The sequence below is a fragment of the Aristolochia californica genome, unplaced genomic scaffold (genome assembly GCF_029961685.1).
Source record: "Aristolochia californica isolate CCGP_79_NKW_82.1479 unplaced genomic scaffold, dmAriCali1.0.hap1 SCAF_5, whole genome shotgun sequence".
Lineage (NCBI taxonomy): Eukaryota > Viridiplantae > Streptophyta > Magnoliopsida > Piperales > Aristolochiaceae > Aristolochia > Aristolochia californica.
Window position 1 is genome coordinate 3,685,619 of NW_027182214.1, and position 1,802 is coordinate 3,687,420.

At 44.2% G+C, this 1,802-nt stretch overlaps 1 protein-coding gene across 1 annotated transcript; it reads left to right on the top strand.

Moving 5' to 3' along the window:
* Positions 1-315: 315 nt before the first annotated feature.
* Positions 316-1,340, top strand: LOC137966257 (mitochondrial import inner membrane translocase subunit TIM23-2-like). Its single transcript, XM_068812829.1, has one exon. The coding sequence runs from the start codon at positions 614-616 to the stop codon at positions 1,211-1,213; it is 600 nt and encodes a 199-aa protein (XP_068668930.1). The 5' UTR covers positions 316-613; the 3' UTR covers positions 1,214-1,340.
* The last annotated feature ends 462 nt before the right edge of the window (positions 1,341-1,802 follow it).

Below are 1,802 nucleotides of genomic sequence, written 5' to 3' on the forward strand. Positions count from 1 at the left end.
AAAATTATTAATAGTTGAAAATAAACTTATTCAAACCCCCCTCTCTCTAGGTTTGTAGCCTCAAAGACCTAACAAGTTATGCTTGAAAGCCCATGGTTGTTGCAATATGACAACACTATATGCAACCTTAAGGAGTGAGGGTTGAGAGTCAATCAACCAGATGGTAACTATGTCCAATCGAAAGGATTTGAAAGCCAACTAGTTGGGAGACCAACAAAGTTGTGGCATATTCACCATGTCTGGCAACAAAAAAGTTTACTTGGAAATGGGAAGAATATCAATAAAGTAAAGAATTGTTCAACCCCGTAAGAGACTTAAACCCTAAGGGGGAGGCGGTGGAAATGCTTAAAACCCTAGGGGGAGGCGGCAGAGGTACGTAAAACGCTTAAACCCTAAGGAGAGGCGGAGTGTTTTTTGTGAAGGGGTGAAAGTCATCGACCCTGTGAGCCCGCGACTCACAGGAGAAAAGTCCAAAACCCTTGAAAACGATCCTCGAAACTTCTTGAAAAATCTGGGGAAGACATCCTTCAAACGATCCTCCTCTTTTCTTCCATCCTCGTTCCATCGAGAAAGGGTTCCTTTTCCCTAATCTAATCTGTCTGAGAGATCAGGCATGTCGACTCCCGGATACCCGTCCTACTCTTCTGAAAATTCCGACGCATCTACTTTCGGTGATTCATCGTCATCGGACAGTAAGACCCGTCTCTACCATCCATACCAGGATCTGAATGTTCCATTTCATAACCTCTACCACCTCCCTACGTCGCCTGAATTCCTCTTCCAAGAGGAAGCTCTCCGCCAGCGCCGATCCTGGGGTGAAAACATCCAATACTATGTCGGTTCCGGCTACCTTGGCGGAGCCATCATAGGTGCCGGAAAAGGAAGTATAGAAGGCCTTCAAGCGGCCGAGCCTGGAGAGACCTTGAAATTACGGGTCAACCGTGTTTTGAATGCTTCCGGGCATGCCGGGAGGAAACTTGGAAATTCCTTGGGCATCGTGGGATTAATCTTTGCCGGATTAGAGAGTGGGATCATAGCTATGAGAGACAATGATGACTCCATTAGCAGCGTGATTGCAGGTCTGGGAACGGGAGCATTATACAGGGCGGCATCTGGGCCTCGTTCTGCAGCTGTTGCCGGAGCCATAGGTGGCCTTGCCGCTGGAGCTGCTGTTGCAGGGAAACATATATTGAAGAGATACGTTCCAATCTAGAATCCTTAAGCTTCCATTAAGTAGGGTTTTGGAGTATATCCTATACATGTAATGCCTTTTGGTGATCAAGCTCTTGAATTTGTCGACTTTCTTTTGTCATAGTAATTAAATATCTTTTTGTCCTCAATTTCACGAATTTCTTCTTGCCCTTACATGTTTATTAATTGCATTCGAAGAATTTCTTGTGGCGATATCTATATTGGCATATTTTTTCAGGTGCGTGTAGTGCCTCTACTCGCTGATTTTCTATATATTTTGGCTAAATGCAACTTGTAGCGAGATAAAAGAGGTTGTGGGTATCCTGTGTTGTTTTGATCTCTTTCCCTGCGGTGGGCATCTTGAAGTTTTGGATATCAGGTTTCAAGTATAATCTGGTTGCTTGATGAAGGAGAGCCAAGCAGAGGCTTCCTAGTTTTTGTATGAGATTTTATTCAAATGGGATCTTCGAAAATGCATCTAGCTGCACTAGTGAATAGAATTGTTTTGTAGGCGATGCAGCAAGCAGGCACGGATCTTCAATAGAATACAGGGGACAAAAGCTTTTCTTTTTGGTTGATGTTCATGGAATGCAAAGCAGCGGTAGTTCTTT